This window comes from Aquila chrysaetos, chromosome 6, assembly GCF_900496995.4.
Source record: "Aquila chrysaetos chrysaetos chromosome 6, bAquChr1.4, whole genome shotgun sequence".
NCBI classification, from domain to species: domain Eukaryota; kingdom Metazoa; phylum Chordata; class Aves; order Accipitriformes; family Accipitridae; genus Aquila; species Aquila chrysaetos.
Genome location: NC_044009.1, coordinates 4,911,094 through 4,929,011, shown reverse-complemented (window position 1 = coordinate 4,929,011; position 17,918 = coordinate 4,911,094). Strand labels below are relative to the sequence as shown.

The 17,918-nt window shown below is 49.2% G+C and overlaps 1 protein-coding gene across 5 annotated transcripts; it reads right to left on the bottom strand.

Moving 5' to 3' along the window:
- Positions 1–2,240: 2,240 nt before the first annotated feature.
- H6PD (hexose-6-phosphate dehydrogenase/glucose 1-dehydrogenase) lies at positions 2,241–17,108 on the bottom strand. 5 transcript variants are annotated; one of them, XM_030018431.2, is made up of 6 exons: positions 17,076–17,108; positions 14,430–14,600; positions 11,993–12,649; positions 10,688–10,805; positions 8,190–8,459; positions 2,241–7,512 (listed from the first exon to the last, which is right to left on the bottom strand). In XM_030018431.2, the coding sequence occupies exons 3-6, from the start codon at positions 12,617–12,619 to the stop codon at positions 6,155–6,157; spliced, it is 2,373 nt and encodes a 790-aa protein (XP_029874291.1). In that variant the 5' UTR covers positions 12,620–12,649; positions 14,430–14,600; positions 17,076–17,108; the 3' UTR covers positions 2,241–6,154. The 5 variants fall into 5 exon arrangements, with proteins under 5 accessions (XP_029874291.1, XP_029874290.1, XP_029874293.1 ...); XM_030018430.2 differs by lacking the exon at positions 17,076–17,108 and adding an exon at positions 16,639–17,043; XM_030018433.2 differs by lacking the exon at positions 17,076–17,108 and adding an exon at positions 14,159–14,324 and having other exon boundaries at positions 14,430–16,571.
- Between the last annotated feature and the right edge of the window lie 810 nt (positions 17,109–17,918).

Genomic DNA, 17,918 nt, shown 5'->3' with positions numbered 1-17,918 from the left:
CCTTCTATTTTCTCCCTCTCCCTGAATTCAGGCTGCCCTCTTCCCTAGCATCTGCCCCTAGGTTTCCCTTCTTCATGTGGGGAAATAAGCTAAACTTGGTACCGGCCGCAGCTCCAGTCCCCCACAGCTCAGCCAGAGACATATATTTGAGCTCCCATTCCGCACCCCCTTCCCATCTCACAATCTCCCTCTCTTCCTCTCCCTGAGCAGCAGGGAGGAGCCTCCCCAAATCTTCAAATACACAGAGTACTGTGCCAGTCCGTAAAATTTGCCCACGTTAGAAAAGCAAAGCATGAAAAAAAATGCCTGAATCCTGTTAAAAATAGGCTGGGATCTACAGAAAAGAACCTGCTTAACAGTTTGTGTCTGTGCACAGGTCTCATTTCAGCAACAGCAACGCTGCTCCGAGCCAAACATCATTCACACAAGACCCAGATTGTTTTGTGGATAAGGAGATGCCTACAAAAAGGGAGCCCTGTTTAAGGAAAAAATGAGGCGATGTCTGGTCAGAGCGCCACCAGGACATAGTTTCTGCGGGAAATTCCTCTCTGTAGACCAATCTGTCAAAGGAGAGCCAACATGTCCCGCCGCAAGGAGCAGCTTGAGGGCACAGGCCTGGCACAGTCTGCAGTGGTGCTTGCAGGAGAACCTGGTGCTGCATTGCTACAGGACATCATGCCAGCTCTCTGCAGGGGGAGCAGCTGGAATGAACTGGATCGATTCACATTACCCACAGACATTTCACAAGGCAGCTTGTTTTGGGATCGCTCTGGCTCCTGAAATGTACTGTTTTTCACTCTCTCCCCTCCATCTGCTTTCTTGCCCCTTTTTAGGCAACGGCCACATTTTCAGTCATCTGTTTGGGGAAAGGAAGGCAATAAAACAAATCCCTACTAAGGCAGGCAGTCAATTCGGAGGCACAAATCCTCCTAAGGATTGCCTTGAGCTGTGGCTGAAGGAGAAAAATTCAAGCACAGCACAAAAAAATTGTTTTGAAAAGTGTTAAGACACTGAAAATTTTGCTGCTTTTACCACCACTGCCTCTGCTCTCTGTGCTTGGGGAGGATTCACTAATCTTGTAAGTGCTTGGAGTATCTCTCTTCAGTGACGTGCAATGGTCTCTAAACTAGAACAAAACTCTAAACTAGAATTAAAACACTCCTGACCTGGATGGGAAAACACTGTCCCAGCCCTACGACGTGACTGTTAAATCTCCTCACTTGCACGGCCATCTTCAAATGCGTGGGTTGCTTAGATAATTCAGCATCACCAACAGCATCAAGAAGTATCATACACACGTCATAGCAGTGTTACCTGGACGCCCAAGGAAGCACCGCAGAGGATTTGGACACTGAAGAGGAAAAGACCCACCATCACTTGGTACTACAGAAATGCTCTGCTACATCAGCAGCCCGGGGAATCCACTGCACACCCAGAAGAGTCTGCAAACGACAGTGCCCTTTCAACTGCATTCAGGGGAACTAGCATTTGTGAATCAGCAAGATTGCAGCAAGAAAACATCTGATTTAAATCCTCCTATCCTCCTCTTGCCAGGAAAATGAAGCCTTCCCCTGGGGCAATAGGATGAAATTGCCGTCTTGTCTTCCTCCTCCTCTTTCCGTGGCACACTGCATCTTTTCTTTTATGTAACAGAGGTGCCAGGAGAGACTCGCCTTTCACCGAGGAGGTGGTGGCCGGTCCTGGACAGGAACACTTGGGTATCAGCTAAACCAGAGGCCGGGCCTCCCTGCTGGGACCGTACGTAATGCCTTCCCAGCCAGAGTCACAGCACAGCTCGTTCTTGAAGTTCAACTGCATAATCCCAGCTCCCAGATCTTGAATAGATTATAGTTAAAAATGCAGCTCTATAAAGTCTATGTTATTAAGCAACTCTGTACTATGGTGACAGTATCTATGGAAATGCAACTCAGGGAGTAAATGTGGATCAGTGGAGACTTTCCTAAGGCCTGGCGATTTCAGGACCCTGCATAGTATTGGGTGATTCCATCTTCTCACCTTAAAAGGGCTTTGGCTGTTCCTCTGTTTTGAAAAGTCCTGGCCTTGTTTGGATGATACACAAAAAAAGAGAGTCAGAGTGAACATTTAAGACTGCTGGTTTCACACTACAGAAAATTCAACATTCTCCTCTTTGTACAGCTAGAACTTTAAAACTTTACTCCTCAAGAGGACAGGAAAAAAACCAGAATGACCACCAATCTTTGAAAGCAATTCAAAGACGCTTTTGTTAAAAACTATTTATTTTTTATAAATATAATTCTCTATTCGTTACACAACATGAAATGAATCACAAAACTTTACTCGTGGGAAAATAAGTTTTTACAACTTGATTTATAAAAGTTGAAGTGAAAAATGAATTACTTCCAGTGTTAGTTTTCTGCAAAACATATAAATAATCACACCATTGAATTCTAGGAATGCACTTGCCATTTACAAAAGTAATAAAATTGGTATCAATAATCACTACCGGGAGAAACAGACTATAGGAAGTTACTCCATGGAGTTGCTTTTGCAAAGAAAGGTTAACACAAGCTCTCAAGAAGATGCACACCTCCTATTAATAGCTTTCACAAAATAAAAATAGCACTGCTTCCTTGGCCTATAGCCCAGTGGATTTCTACCATTCTTCATCATCAGATTTGTTGCTCATTTAACCCTTCTTCCCATCCACAGTCTCTCTCCTGCCAGTCACAAATTTTATACATTTAAAAATATTTGTTTTCCATTTGGCAAATGCTAAGTATTAAAGAGTTTAGTAGGAACTGTCTGTGTAAAAAAAACCAAACCAGTTCTAAAAAAAAAACCAGCCAAACAACCCAGACACCTACATTCACCAAGGAAAACATGTGTAAGCTTTTACTGGATTTTAATAAAATCTAGGATGAATTTTGGGGTGACCCATTAGAAACTTCACATATGAGCCCTATTTTCAGCTGCAAAAGAACAGTGGCTCTCTGGAAAAAAAACACATGCTTATTTAAAAGTGCAAATAAACCTCTCTAAAACCAGTGTTTATTTCAAAAGGTACCAGCCAAATACTAACAAGAAAGTGTGCAGAAACTAGAAAACACCAATACTGCAGTAATCTGTAAAGTAGCAATAAATTGTGTCATTCATAACAACATATTTATTCTCACATAGGTCAATTTTCCATTAAAACTTGTTCCCTCACACCAAACACAAAAGAACTGGAATGAAGTGAACATGGCTATTTTTGTTTAAAAACGAAAAATGATGTTTGAATTTATGGACATACCAGACCTAAAACATCTTCCTCTGCACAGCTGTTTCAGCCACTGTGGTATATTTTGGAGCCAGTGTTTGCTAGCACTCATCTACGAAAAGAGTTATTCCAGAAGAGTTATTCCAGTTAACTCCTAGGAGTATGCTTTTATTCCAGACTCCACTGTCAGCATATCCACTTGACAAGCAAGTCCTGCAGCAAGGAACCTGCAGTGCTCACCTTCCTCCCACTTTTCTATGCCACTCTCTTCCCCTGTGATTTATTTTCACCCTTGGCTGTTTGTGCCGGTAGTTAAGCCTGCCTGTAACCATGAAACAGGCAGAAGCAAACTTACTCACAAACACCCACAAAAGATGGATAACCAGCCATCCTTGTTGTCAAACCGGACCAGTCAAGACACTTGTGTCTCTTCTGCATTTGAGCTTTTGAGAAAGCTACACCACCACAACTCTCCTCCTTTCCCATGCAAAAGCAAAGTGATGCGCATCAGTGCAACTCAGCTCAGCTGAGTCAAATACAGTATGTAAAATGCAGCTTTTCTGGACCATCTGCAAGGTGGGGGAGGGTGTCGGCCAGAAATCACAGCCAGTCCCTGAGAATTTGGCCTTTTCCTACTGCACATAGCTTCTGCCAGGTTATGTTCTCTCTGGCTCTGTTTGCCTAGGGACTGCTGACGAGTAACAGGCTCTCTAGAGCTTGCTCAGTGCACTTTTATCCGTGCCATTAGCAGAGGACAACAATTCTGATTTCTGCATTAGTATAAGCATTATGCTGAAAGGCGAGAACTCGGGAACCTGGGAGCACAGGCTGTACAGACCTGCCCACCTTGCTTCATGTGCTATCGGACTGTAGCACCTATTTGTACCTGGATTTGCATCTTCATCGCTAGGATTCAGCAGATCTCTGTGCATGGAAGGATGTGAAGCCAATGCCTATCGCCCAGCTTTCTAAAGCAAAGTCCCTTTCCTTCCCTATACTGCAGACTTTCGGGTCTCTAAGGGGTCACCAGACTCCCAGGTCCAACTCCTGAGGATCTTATTTTTCCCTTGTGAGGCTCCAGGGCTGGGAAGGGTGGCCAAGCCTGGCACAGCCTCAGACCAGCCCTGCTGAAAGAACAGCACACAACTTACTGCTGCTTCTCGGGGTCCGGGCGCCATCTCCTGTCAGCATCGGGGCCCCTGCTGAGCCCTCGGTCCCTGGGTCACCTCAGACCCCACCATCTCCACCCGGTCACCCCCACACAGCTACTTCTCTGCAGAAACAGGGCCAGCATTCACAGGAAGAAGAGAGAAATCCCCTTGAAAGCGGCCTCCGCTCCTACGCAGAATCCTGCCTGCTGGCAGCCAGTACCTTGTCCGTGTTCCACCTTCCTGCAGTGGGTCTGTCCCATCCTGGTGCCGCCCCGGGTGAGTGGGTTTGTCTCTAGCCTCCACAGGGACCATCAGCTCAGATTCTTCCATCTCGTGCCATCGTGATTCCCTTACCAAAAGCTGCACTCCGGTGTGCTGTGGCAAATTACCCATTAGAGAAGATGACGGAGCATTCGGGGATATCGTGAAAGCAGAGAGATACCCATTGTGCATGGCAGCATTCTGGGAAGGTGAAAATCAGGAAGGGTAGAGCGGGGTCTCTAGGTAGGACTAGATGTCTCCAACCCTTCCTGTAAGCAACGGCACTATACATTTCTATAACCACTTAACGTTGTCCTGTCAACACAGAGATGCAATTTGCTATTTTTGTGCGCCCAAGAGATATGCACAGAAAAAATTACCTCCCCTTAGAAGTCAGCGTCCTTGAGTTCAAACACCCCACCACCATCCGCAAACACTGTAACTACCTTAATGTGTGCTCTAATGATGGATACGTTGACAGTTTATAAAGCCGCCTCCTGTAGAAATTTTATAAGCCACTGAATGACACTGCAAGCTTCAATTCTGAGGACAGAGAAAAGTTCATTTCAGAGAATAAGACACAGAAAGACGGTTAAAGAAGACATTTCTTTGCTAGCTAAACCCAAACACCACCTCTAAACACCAAGCTTTTCCCTCAATAATTATTGCACTGCAGGCAAATAACAGCTCTGTGAACTGCCATATTCCTCACCCTGTCCCCATTATCCCCACAGCCTAAAAAGCAATGTGTCTTCCTTCTCCACCCCCCATGGCATCAGCTATCCACTTAATGAAAGCAGCAAATGACTGCTTATAAACTCAGCCTCTGCTGCTGGGCAATTTGCAAAGACTCAGGACTGCAGCGAGCTCACAAATCAGTGTCAGAATTTAGGGGCCACATGCCACAAAAGCTAATGGGTGTCCGTGCTTCCAGGAGAGCACAGCCATAGTCAGTGGCTGGCTGACCCCAAGATGGGCTGCACATACAAGATTACACACCCATGTGCACAGAACCATCACTTTACCGAGACGACGACTCTGTCCCAGCCAGACTGAGCAGGGCAGAGGATGAACATGTTATTACTGTCTTTTAGCCTGAGAATTATAAAAAAAAAAAAGGAAAAAAAATTGGCAGGTACTTAATTTAACAAGTCCCCCGTAGTGCCTGCGAGGTAGTTAAACGCTAATAACCACAAAGGCCTGACAGGGAAAACTGAGGCACTTCAAGGTGAGGTAATTTGTCCAAAGTCACAGTCAGAATCCCTAGCAGAGCCAGAAATGCTGCAGCGGGCTCTTGGCTCCTACTTAGCTCTGAACACTGAGCCGAGCTGCTTTCCGGGCTCAAATGTCAGAGGCACTGCAGGCCACGGATTTCCCAGAAGGTTAGAGGAGTCTGTCAGAGATGAAGCTGCTGCTGGCAACAGAAAAACATGGACATTGTGTAGGAAAATCCAGGCTGTAAGGGCCACGCAGACAAGGGAGGAGGGACACTGTGAAGGCATCACCCAAGCAGGGCTTCGTAATCCACATACCACACCAGCTGGCCAGAGCTGGGGCTGACACCTGAGATTGGCCATTTCTTTGGCTCATGGCCCACCCTGCTGAGCAGGATGGTGATGTCGTGCTTCCCCTTCCCCAAAACCAGGACAAACACCTGCCTGGCCTTGTTGATGAGGGGTAGGCTAAGGCTCATCCTTTGGTGAGGTTTGACGGGGCTTTCAGTCAGCACCACGGTCTGAGCCCCTTCCAAGCCATTTTCAGACTTCGGGAAGAGCGAGGCAGTGTGCCCATCGGTGCCCACCCCCAGCAGCACCAGGTCAAAGCTGGCATTGGCCACCAGGGCCACGATCTCCTTGGCGTACAGCTCCGTGCCTCTGTCCTCTTCCACACAGAGCCGCTGGTTCAGGTGCACAGGCATGGGGTGGACATTGAAGTAGGGCACCCTGACACTCTGGAGGAGGTGGTTGTGCAAGCTGAAGAAGTTGGACTCGGTGTCGGTGAGAGGGACGCAGCGTTCATCTACCAGCCAGATGTGGGTGTGCTTCCACGGGAAGGCATAATGGTGTCTTGCCAGCCGCTGGAATAGGACCACCGGGCTTGAGCCACCCGACAGTGCCAGATGGAACTGCCCGGAGCGTGCCACAGTCCTGCTCGCTGTCTTCTCAATGTCAGAAGCCAGCTGGGAAATCAGGTCCTCAGACCACGCTGAGACCAGGGGACTTTGCCGAAATTTGGACTGGATTGTCCTGTAATCACTTGGCGTCAGCCTGTTGGGGTTCAGCAGTTCCACTGCCTCTGCCAGTGTGAATGCCACTTCCCCACTCTCCATTTCAAAGTCTAAGAGGTGCTGGTTCTCCACACCCCCCGGGTAGAGGCGGAGGGGCTGGTGGGAAATGCTATCCAGCAGCGGTGTCCAGAATGCCCAGGAGGCCAGCAGGTTCTCGGTGGTAATGAAGAAGTCCTTCCTGCCATGGTAGATGTTGGAGATGAGGACAGAATACGCATCTCTCTCTTTCACAGGGCTGTACACGTAGTAGTCAGACAATGGTTGTCCAAAAATGTGCAGGTCCGACTGACCCACTGCTTCTCTCCAACTGCCTTCTGGCATGACAGGCCTGAAAAGGTTCCTGCTTACAAGCACTGCAGGGGTGTTGAGGGCGCCGTGCCCAATGTAGAAGACGATCTGCTTGGCTTTACATTGGCTGTGCTCAGCGTCCCTCAGAGTCTCACTCTGAGTGCAGTAGGCCCGGTTCTTGAAGAGAACACGGACATAACCTACCCGCTCATCCAGAGCTTTCCCAGAAGTGAGGAGAAAAGGGACCCCTTCCCAACGCAGGCTGTCGCTGTGAATCAGCACACCTGAAATGACAGTGATGTCAGCTACCAAATTAAAAGCGAGCAGATTTGAGAGGATCTCTACCACCTACACATCATTGTCCTTCCTTAGCGCCCAGAAATCTTGGCATCTAACTGTGTCTCTTCCTCCACATTCAGCCCTTCCATGACATCACTGGAATAACTGCTCTCCAGCTGCCCTGCTGTGCTTCCTCCCAGGTATCCTACTTGATTAGCCTCCTTTCATCTCGCAGGAGACCAGTTTCTGAGCACAAATATCATTCAGACAAAATATTTAATGGTCAGAAGACACAGCATGGCCACAGATGGCCTTGCGGTCTACTAATCACAGAGAACTGCCAACTCTTTACCCCTCAGATGCAGAGAGCAACTCGATGTTATGGAAAGGCAAAGGAGTTTGCAGGCCACTTCTAAAAATAACGCAGAGATCTTATCAAGAATAATGGGACTTAGCTCTTATGCAATGCTTCCCATTCACTGGGTCGTTAGTTAACTAACACGACAACAGTATTATCTTGTTACAGCTCCCAGTTACCATGCTGGTGGATGCCTGGTGAAATCCCCGTGTCAGCAGTGAGGTCCAGAGTCACGGAGCTGGTATCAGCATGCAAGGACTCGCATCTCCTGCTCTCCTCAGCTCTAGACTACTCCCCTCTGCGGGGCTCAGACCAAACTCTCACCTGCAAAGGTTGGTGTCGTGCTGATGTAGTCCTGCGCCTTCTGCAGTTCCTCCTGTACCTGGCCGGCGTATGCCTGATACTGACCCAACACGGCACTGTTTTTGTTCAGACCCCGCAAGGACTGGAAGGCCTGCAGCTTGCACTGCAACACCTCTTCAGCCCTGCTCACGTTGGCTGGAAGCTCCATGGTCAGGAACATCAGGGCCTCCGTGAGGTGGTTCTGCAGCACATCCCGGATGACTCCATACTGCTCGTAGAAGCTGGTGCGGCCTGAGGACAAAGAGGAGGTAAGATGCTGGCAAACTGATGTGTTTTTCTTGTAGCCTTCCCCTCCGCATGTATAACATGTGTGGCAAGGAGAACAAAGAGCACAAGCCCTAATTGGTTTGCACCAAGCTCCTCTTCTCCTGGCCCAACAATTAACTTGAAGCTATCAAGCTCAGAGAAGTTGTGGATGTCCCACGACTGAACGTGTTCAAGCTCTGGTCGGACAGGGCTTTGAGCAACCTGACCTAGTGAAAGATGTCCCTGCCCATGGCAGCGCGGTCGGACTAGATGATCTTCAAAGGTCCCTTTCAACCAAACCATTCTACGATTCTGTGATTCTAAGCCTTTCACCTCCCTCCAGAGGGGCTTCCAAAATGTCTCTGCTACTAAAATAAAGATAAAAGGTTCCTGCGGGACTGCTTGTCCTCCACAGAGCCAGACATAGTGGTCCTTTTGGGTGCTTACAGAGCCTAAACCCAGCAGGAGTAACGCTTTTGCCTGATGCTTCCTGAGTGCACAGAGCAGAAGGCAGCTTTGCTTTCTTGGACTGCTTGTGCTTTCAGAAGCTGCGGTGAGTGACTGGCAGCAATGTTCAGCTCAAAACTCCCACATACAGCATGATGCAGGGCCCCCCGTATAACCTTCGCCCCGACACTCCTGCCCCACAGGTCACAGCACCTGAGCCTGGGACTCCACACAACATGCAGTTCTACGCAAAAGCTTTGACAGACTAGCTGGAAAACGGGGTCAGAGCAGGGACCCCAGCAGCTCAATAGCTACACACCAGGTCCACAGAACAGCTGAAGCTGGGCCCTGGCAATGAGCACTGCTTTTCACTGCCTCTTTCCCACTGGTTTTCATGTCCTCAGAAGGCTCCGGCTGAGCCATGCCTTTGAGAGACAAAATTTCATGCACAGAGCTCTGCTTCTCTTTCCCTGCCTGACTTCTCATGCAGGTGGGAAAAGGGGGAGAAGGACAATGCACTTATAAAGAAAGTGACTCAAACAGATGCCTTTTCTGTCTGCCACACTGCAGACTGTATCATGGCCATAGGCTTCCCCTATTGATTGATACATTTATCTCCCTTGCTCTAATCCAAAGGCACATTCATTAATGTAATCAATGCTGCAGACTTGCTGGGAGCCAGGCTGCCAGCTGAAGCCGCACAGGGGAAAAAAGACATCAAGTGAAAAATTACAAAGCTGTTCAGAGCGGGGAGGGCACAGGGTGTAGCTGGGGCAATGCACAGACAACACGGTTCTCCCTAAATCTCTCTGCAATGCATCCCTTTGCCACAAACAGGCCCAGGTGAGGTCTGGGCTGCCAAACCAAAGATTACTCCAGGTTTGATAAAATTGCATTAATTGAGTTTGTGGTGGCTGAGGAAGGAAGGGAGGGAGGGAGGGAGGGAGGAGGAAGATAGAAGAGGAGGTAAAGCGAGTGGAGAAGCAATCCTGATGTTGCAGAACTGAGGGCGCCTGACATCCCAAGAAGTGCTGCGGGTGGCAGTCCAGCCCAGAGTGCTTTATGCTGAGCACTGCAGAGCGGATGCTGCAGCATTGCAGGGAGGGATTGCAGCCGTGTCCTTCAGCAGGAGACCCATGCTAGCAAGTCTGGGCTTGGATTTTCCCTCTGCAATGCTCTTTCTTACTACAGAGAGGAAGGAAAAGAAACAGGCAAACACAGACTCACCTAGGTACCTGGACTGACACCGGCTAGCCGATATGAGTAACATCCAGGCAAAAGATGCAAGAGCATCTTCCAAAGAATAGCGCAAATGTATACTCAGCGTGAGCTTGGCAGCTAACAGGACAGGAATACAAAAGGGTTGTTTCACAACCACCAGATTATTGCAGCACTGAACTGAAGTGGCCTTAGATTGCATCAATTCCAAATCCAGTGCCTTTTACCAAGATCTGGGATAGAAAGCTAGGTGCAACACCCCCAAAGCTCTGCAGCAGAAAAAGGTGGGGCATTCTGCCCCTGCTCCCAGCTGAACTGCAATGGGAATCTTTTCTTGGAAGCAGCAACACTACCTGGAAGTGAGTCAGTCCCTAGCACAGGAAATGTAAGACAGTCCCTCTCTATTTCCAAGGAGCAACATATCATTCATCTGCTCTTTTTTGTTTCTGCACCAGCACTACCTCAAGGGCCACTTTCACATAGTTAATGAACCTGCCAGTTCTCCTTCTCACTTATTCACGCTAGCTCTGCACACTCGCCTCACCAACCTTTAGCATCCACCGTCTCTTTCAAGACAATCTCCACTCTTTCCACGTGATGTCTGTTCCAAATTGGATCCAGAAACTGTCGGTTCTGATCTCGAAAAGGCAGGATATGGGCTACAGCCTGTGAAGGGAGAAATCAAAGACCCAACAAAAACTCACCAAAGACCCAACAAAAACTCACCAGATTTCCACAGTATCTCTGCCTCACTGCCCCACTCAGCACTGGGATGTGGCCAGCTCTGGAGCGTCAGCAGACATGCCACACAGCAGAGAGCAGAGTGGGTCAGAGAAAATCAGCAAGAGAGCCTGCAGTGATGCACAATGGGGTCTCCAATGACTGTACAGAGCAGACATTAAAGGTCTTTCTGAGACATTTTGAGGTTGCATGTGAAAAAGACTGAACTACAAACTGCAAGGCACTCAGTTTATATCCATCAAAGGACAAAGGGCTGAGTCAGACCATCCTGGGACTAACGTACAGTACCAAAGTGCTGAAATACATCAGATCAGATGCTTACACCACCAAAGCCATCTGCTCTTTTCAGGAAAAAAAAAAGAGAAGAAATCCCCTCTCTTGCAGCTGGACATGCAACCTTCTGAGTAAAATCTGGCCACAGTGCCATGGCTGGAACAGGCCGCTTTCAAAATGTGGCATCACATTCCTCTAAAACAAGGATGGCATGCCCTTGAAGGCATTCCCTCCGGGACAATGCAGCTCCATCTCCTGAGCTGTCCCTGCAGCAGCCAGTCCTCCATGCCCTGAATGGAGCACAGGGCAGGAAGAAACCTTGTCCTAAGCATCCCGCAAAACTAACATCCCATCAGCTCCATATCATATCAAATTAAAAACTGCTTCTAGAAGCCATGGCTAAGCAGAGAGGCCTGCGTGTAATGAGATGGATGAACCGTGAGATGGAAAGGGCGTTGCTTATTCAGCGAAATCAAAGCCCTGACCTTGGTGAGAAGACCAGATGAATTCTGCATCTCTCCTTCATGCACACGCACAGTTCACCCCTACACCCTGGCTTTGCTCTGGAAAGGGGACCTCATCACTCTAATGGGAGAAAGCCCTGCTTTGGTCTGCATATTCCCTCTGCTCTGTAAGAGGAGGGACAGCAGCACAGTCCAGGACAAGAATAACAGTACAGGACTCCATAAGCAAATGGAGGCTTGGGAGCACACTCAGTGGCTCTGCCTGAATTCGAGAAGGGAACAACGCTCTCGTTAGATGCAGAGCTGACATCCAACACTCTCCCAGGCACTAAGTCCCTCAACCTGGCAGGGGGCTGCGCACTGCAAGCTGCTCACCTGTTTGCCAAGGTAGTGGTCCACCCGGTACATCTCCTCTTCTCTGAAGAAGCTTGTCAGGTCTGCAGCCAGCTGCTGGGCTGACTCCAGGTCATGGCCAAAAGGTTTCTCCAGCACCACACGCAGCCAGGCTCCTGGAGGCGGTCTGCAGCTGCTGTTGATGTGGCGGGCAATCTCTGTGTAGGCAAATGGTGGTACGGAGAAGTAGAAGATCCTTCCAGCCTCCTTCAGCCCCTCCTGGCGAAGCAGGGTTTCAATCTCTCTGTTCAGCACAGTGTAGTTTTCAGCAGTCTTCAGCTGGTGGTACTGGCTCAGCTTCAGGAATTGGTCCTTGAGCACAGCACACCTGTTGGGAGATTCATCTGGGGGACAGGCCAGCTTCTTCAGCACATCAAACATCAGCCTCTGCCCTGGCTCCAGAGCTGTCAGTGCAGCCCCATGGAAAGTGAAGCTGTGGCCACTGCTCACTTGGTCCATGTAGAGTTGGAATAGACCCTGCCACAAATACTTCTTGGCCAAATCACCTGTGGCTCCCAGCAAGACCACTGAAATGTGGCCCTGGGACACTTCAGCCAGTGATGGCAAGGCTCCCATGAACAACACTGTACACAGGACTCTTCTCAGCATCCTGGGAGAGAAAAGGTAGACCCGGGAACACTAGAGGACAGGATTAAAAAAGGAAAATCTGTCAGTCCATGTTATAACACTGCAAAACACAATGCAAGGTACCTGCTTTCCCATGGCTGAAAAGCCAGGGACTTCTGCCTGCATCCTCCACCCAACAGTGTCTCCTCCACTCCATGATTTGAATCATGGTAGTAAGTGGGGCTCTTGAAAAGACTGCAGCCTCCTTATGCAAACCAAGAAGTGGAAGACAGCGTGTGCCTAAGGTCTTTCGGTAGCATAAGCATTGTTCCCACAGCTGAGTTAATGAGGGGGTGTCAATGCCTTTAGACTGTGAAACTGAAATCCATTTTAATACAAATTTCAGAGCTGGCTACAAAGAAACACATGTGCCTGCAAATTAAGTACCGCTTTCAACAACCTCCTGTTTGGGACTTTGCTCAAACGGTATTATGTTGTCTTGGCATTGCTTCATGTCAATATTGTCATAGCAGCTCAGAGACAAGCACAACCACTGGCAGTTCCAGTACACAGGCTCTTCTTTAATACACTGCACTTTAATGACTCATGTGCATCACCACTCTCATGAAGAGAGCTGAATTAGGTTCTAATGAGCTACTGGGAGACAAACGGTCTGATAAAACAACACAGGGGAAGAAAAAGTTTAGTCCTTAAAATTGAGTCTAGACATGAGCCAGTCTAGATGCTGCCTCAATGGTTGTGTATGCAGCCAGGAGACAATGCGGGGTTTGTGTTCTGCCTGCTGCAACTTTCCGTCACTGAAGAGTGCATGTCAGCACCCGTTCTGGCCTTCTCCACTCAGTACCTGTTCAAACCACTGCAGCCAGCAACAGCCGGTCTCCCTGACCAAAAAGCCCCTTTGCTCATTCTTATTTATTCTTGTTTCTCTAATCCAAAACAAAGGTGTTTTTAAGAGAAATGACACAGTTCTTATACCTAGAAACACGGCAATGACTTTACATCTCAAGAGAGATAATCCGGAGCAAGTGAATAAACCATTGTGCTGTTCTCATTACATCAAGTATTATTTCAGAAGCTCTTACACTGGCTATCTCATTCTCTGAATTTCATTTTCTGAAGTTGTGTTTAGTTGGAGCATAGCCTTCAAATCACAAAAGATAATTAACTTCTTTAAAAATTTTTGGTTCTGGTCAATAAATTTATACCTTTTAATCTTACGTGTGTAGGAAAACCAGCCAATTTTTGACAGTAAGAGGAAAAAGTACATGGCTTTTTTATACTGGTACAGTTGCAATCTCACTAGGCTTTGCACTGGCACGATTACGCCATTTTAAAATGGCAGTTTCGTGACCACACAACTGAGGTTAAGTGGATCGTGGGTATGAGAATGAACACGATCATCTTAACCTTCTGCAGGCAGAGACAAGACAGAAAAGCGTCTCATCAGATTCACACACTCAGAGTCAGCTAGAAAACATAACACTGGCTCCACTGCTCCAGTTACAACTGTACATATGCCCCAGGACCAAAAGCTGTTACCTTTTACCTGCCCAGACTTACTCAGGATTGCTTTTCCTAGCCTGGAGCAGAAGGCCTGGTCCTTGCTCCCCTTGAATGGCAAGGGATGAAACACTGACGTTGTCCTAGCTCTTCACTGGTTCTCCCCCTGGAAAGCTCCCAGAAAAGTCACTATTCCATCACTAAATCAACGCAGGATCAAAGTCAGCTGAAGGATAAGTAAATTAAAACAAGCAGCTTCTGAGTATCTCTCCCTATCTACAGCTCGAACCAGTCCTTATAAATCTTGCATTTCTCTCCCCAGCAGACTCACCCGAGTAATACAGGAGCTTTACAGAGAACGCAGTGGCAAAAGTAGCTGGAAACTCGTCTTCTTCGCAGCCCCTCCAGAGCGCAGATCCCTCTTTTCCTGTGACTGAGTGTACGGCAGACTCTCTGATCAATGGTCAGGTAAGCAAGTAAGATAAGGCAGGTCGTTCCCTTTCTGGTAAATGGGAGGAAAGACCCAATTACAGCAGAGAAAAAATGAACGTGCCTGTGCCAGCAACATCCCAGCACATCCCAGCTCTCAGCCCATACACATTGGCTGTGCTAAACCTTTCGGCTGCCGTTTGTGAGCAGGCAAAATGCAGGCATATGTGGCAACTCCTGCTCCCGGAGTGTCTTCCTGACTAATTCGTCTGCTTTGCATGTGAGCTCAGATCCATGCTGAAGACTGACCCTAGTGAGCCTCCCCGGGAGCAGTCCCCCACTCCAACCCTCAGAAGAAAGGGTTTCCCAAGACTACAACCCTGATGCAGTGAGAAGGGGACAGTTTTAGCGAGCGCCCCAAGGATAGCAGGACAACACTTGTGCGATGCTGCTGTGCCTTCTGGGCACCAGGGCTTCCCTCTCAAAGGTCGGTTTGCATGGAGACTCCTTGGCTTTTCCTTCCCTCTTTCCTGCATGGAACTCACACCAGAGCTGAGCATCACTTAGCCAACCACAACTGCAGCCCAGTCTGCTCTGCCGTTGCGCAAGGGGACAGCCTCGCTGCTCCCCACAGGGCACATCGCTCCCTCAAGAGATGGTCCAGTATCCATTGCTCTTCTCTGGAGACCTTCAACAAGGCATATTGTAGTCCGTAAATCTAACTCGTATCATGTCTCCCTAGCCTTCTGTTGTGACTGCCTCCCGTCCCTCCCTTCTTGCTGTGCTGTTTAAGCTCCACATACCCACTTAAGGAATCCAGCAAATAGTGCTGGCAATTGCAGAGGGGCAGAAGTGTGGCTCCTAAGATTTTGCGTGCAGTATAAATAATTACCATTTTAAGAAGAGGTTTGGTTTTCCTTCCCCCACTACGGGGCTATAATGCAGATGACAAAGTTTTTCAGTGCAATAAAGTAATATTTACATTTGCTTGAGCAACCTTTAATCCAGGAACCTAGAGAAGTTTGACATACTGCCCGCTGCACCTTAGCAGGCTGCAGTTACTGCGATGGTGTAGAGACCGCAGCTGAAGAGCGGGTACCTACTGTGGAATGGGAAGGGTTTGGGTGGGTCATTCTTTTCCATGTACCCAAGGAAATGAGAGAACTAACCAGGCAGTTTCCTGGCAGATTCAGCTTCGCAGTCACATGTATTTCCCAACCAACTGAAAACCAGTTTCACAACACTCCCAATTGCAAAATATTGTGCTACACTGTGCCCAGAATAAGCACAGTAAACCCAGCGATGTTTGTTTACTGCTTTCCTATCAGATAATCACCACTGTTCAGATTAAAAAATAAAACTCTAAAAATTCCCTAGCCAGACAGAACAAAGTTACTCAGTCAGGCTTCAGAAAAAGACTCCTGTGCCCGATCCATATAAAACACTCTAAGGGCTTAACCCAGCAGTAAGGGTAAGACCGTGCATTCCCTTGCACAGTCACTGGAGTTCCAGTTTGACAGGAGCTTGTTTCAGGTCTTGTAAGTTCCCCTGCCGTATGGAAAAAATGAAAAAGGTCTTTTTTGTTACTGCTGCATCCCACTGAAAAATAATTCACAGACGCCTGGCCAAATGCAGCGTGGCCTGGGGCTCCTAGAAGGCTATGCATATGTAGCACATGAAGGAAAGAGTTATGGAGATCGTTTGAGAATCAGGAAAAACATATTGGTCTTCTGCATATGCAAACATCAGAGCTGGAATGACCCCACCACCAGCTCCTGGAAAGGTCAAAGGCTTAAAGCGGAGACTCACATTAAAAGCAAGCTGAGCGATGCATGAATTAGCGTTTGGCCTTTCCTGTTAACCATCCAACGCAGCCCTGATATACGGTCTCACTCCAAAAAGCAAGCAAGCTCTGGCCCCAGCACGGTGACAGCAGCTCAGTTTCCGAAGGCCTGGAGAAGCAGGAGGACAGGGTTACAGCGAGAAAAATGATTACGGTGCGGAGGCACCACCTCGGCCGCACGGACTCCAAAAGCAAGGGATGAAACCTCCGAAGTGTGTGTGCGTGTACCTGCCCGTCCCCGCCACCCCGCGCCGGGGGAGACCCCCACCTCATCACCCGCCTTCCCCACGCTCCTCCGCTGCCGACCTCCTCCCGGTTTCCCGAGCGCTGGGAATGCAGAAAGGACTCGATGGACGTCCCTCCCCACGGACGGAGGTAAGGGACACACGGGAGAGAGACCGTGCTAAAAAAAAAAACAAAACACGGGGGGGGGGATATGTTGGGAAAGAGGTTTCCCTCAGAGCCGGACGGCGGCACACCGTGCCTTGCACAAGAGGAAGCGGGGCCGGCCCTGCGGAACCTCCCGGCGTCCACGGCACGGCCGCCCACGCCGTCCGTGCAGCCGTGCCGCACGGCGCTGCGAGGCACGGCAATGCACCCCACGGGAAAAGGACGCCTTTTTCCGAGCTGCCACACGCAGCCGCGGCAGGGGGAAGCCGCCTCCATCTTCCGCGAACCGTCCCCGCCACGGCCCCCCCCACTCACCTCCCTCCCACCCCGGGCCCGCGAGTGGGGCGGTGGCGGCGGCGGCGGCGGCTGCGGGCGGGCCCGACACAGCGCCCCGCCCGCCGGGGCGCTCCTCCCACCACCGCCGAGAGAGTCTGCGGTTGGCGGCGGCTCTCGCCGGGCAGCGGCGGTCGGGAGGGGGGAAAAAAAAATAAAAAATCTCAGGGCTAAGGGGGTTCTGGGGGCGCGGGCTCTCCCTCGAGTGGGAGACAGCCACCCTTGCCCAGCCCCGGCCGAGCACCGTCGCTGTGACTGTGCCCTGGGCCCTGAGGCTTGCACCCTTTCAACACTTGGGGGTTGCATCAGGCGCGTCCGCCCGGATGGGCGCATGGTGGCTCTGGTAGCGCGTTTGGGCTGGAGAGGTTCGTGATGCACCATTAGACCAAAACCTCTACCGAGGCCAGGAGTTTCAGTAGCTGAAAGAAAAGGTCTCCATTTTCCCCAGTTGCATTGGCAGGTCTAATTTTTATATATATATATATATATATGTGTGCGTGTGTGTAGGTGTTATTTGCCTACGGACCTTGCATTGCTTTGTGTCCTGAAATTATTGTGACTCTAGCATACTACCTTCTAACTACACATGTGCATCCGCAACTCCAGCCTTATGTTTTCTAAACAAAGGAAGCACCTTGTGAACCTCCTGGAGCGCATTTCAGCTTGGCAGTGCTTGTAGACACATCGGGGTTTGGGAAGGCAGCTGGAGTGATGAGACGCAGGCAGAAGAGAAGCAAAACTCTACAAATGCCCACCACCACCACCACCCAAGAAAGCACACAGCAGAGCGCTCTTATAAAATGTCCTGGTACAATGTAAAATTTT